The 734-nt window shown below is 59.4% G+C and overlaps 1 protein-coding gene across 1 annotated transcript in view; it reads right to left on the bottom strand.

Moving 5' to 3' along the window:
* MYOCD (myocardin) overlaps positions 1 to 734 on the bottom strand; it is a gene marked incomplete at its 5' end in the record, with an annotated part of 10,433 nt that overhangs the window by 1,354 nt on the left and 8,345 nt on the right. The window contains one exon of the mRNA XM_010133649.1: positions 110 to 167. Coding sequence (XP_010131951.1) covers positions 110 to 167 — 58 coding nt within the window. The remainder of the gene's footprint in view (positions 1 to 109; positions 168 to 734) is intronic.

The following is a 734-nucleotide window of genomic DNA, read 5'->3' on the forward strand; positions in this document are numbered from 1 at the left end:
GGAGGGCAAATGAAAGCTGTGCCCAAGTCAGGCACTGAGCCCCACTGGCCAGCGCTGGTGTGGAGGGGAAGCACTGGGGCGGGGAGGGGAACAGGGGAGCAGTGCGTACCTCCGCTCTCAATCAGCACGTCCAGGAGCTCGTCCATCTGCTGACTTCGTGTCATCTGCTGCAGCAAACGACAAAGAGTAGAGTAGAGGGCGTTAGGAGGAGAGTCCCTCCGTCCACAGGCCAGGTAGGTGGCTCTAGACCCCACAAATGTCTTCCTCCTATGCGGGACAGGTGCCACTCCAACACGGGGCTGGTAGCGGTGTTCAGGGGAGCACTGTAGGGACCTGGGACAAACATGGCAGATCCATGGAGCATAGTGCCAGGTTCTCCCTGCCCTGCCAGTGACCCTCTGCTCAGTGGCCACCACAGACTGTCCTCCTGGGACTGTCAGGACACAGCAATTTTGGGACCCAGCATCTTGCACTGGCATGTGCCTTCCTGCACTTCCTGCAGCTCCCTGGGAGCAACACACCATCATCCCTGCCTCCCTGACTGGAGACTGGAAGGACTTTTTTTTCTTTTGAGGTTCAGTAAGAGCAAGTGCTGGATCCTACACTTGGGTCACACGAACCCCCTGCAAGCTCCAGGCTGGGGCAGAGCGGCTGGAAACTGCCCAGGGAAAAGAACCTGGGGGTGTTGGTGACAGCGGCTCGAGAGGAGCCAGCAGTGTGCCCAGGTGGCCAAG

The sequence above is a fragment of the Buceros rhinoceros genome, unplaced genomic scaffold (assembly GCF_000710305.1).
Source record: "Buceros rhinoceros silvestris isolate BGI_N320 unplaced genomic scaffold, ASM71030v1 scaffold5913, whole genome shotgun sequence".
Lineage (NCBI taxonomy): Eukaryota > Metazoa > Chordata > Aves > Bucerotiformes > Bucerotidae > Buceros > Buceros rhinoceros.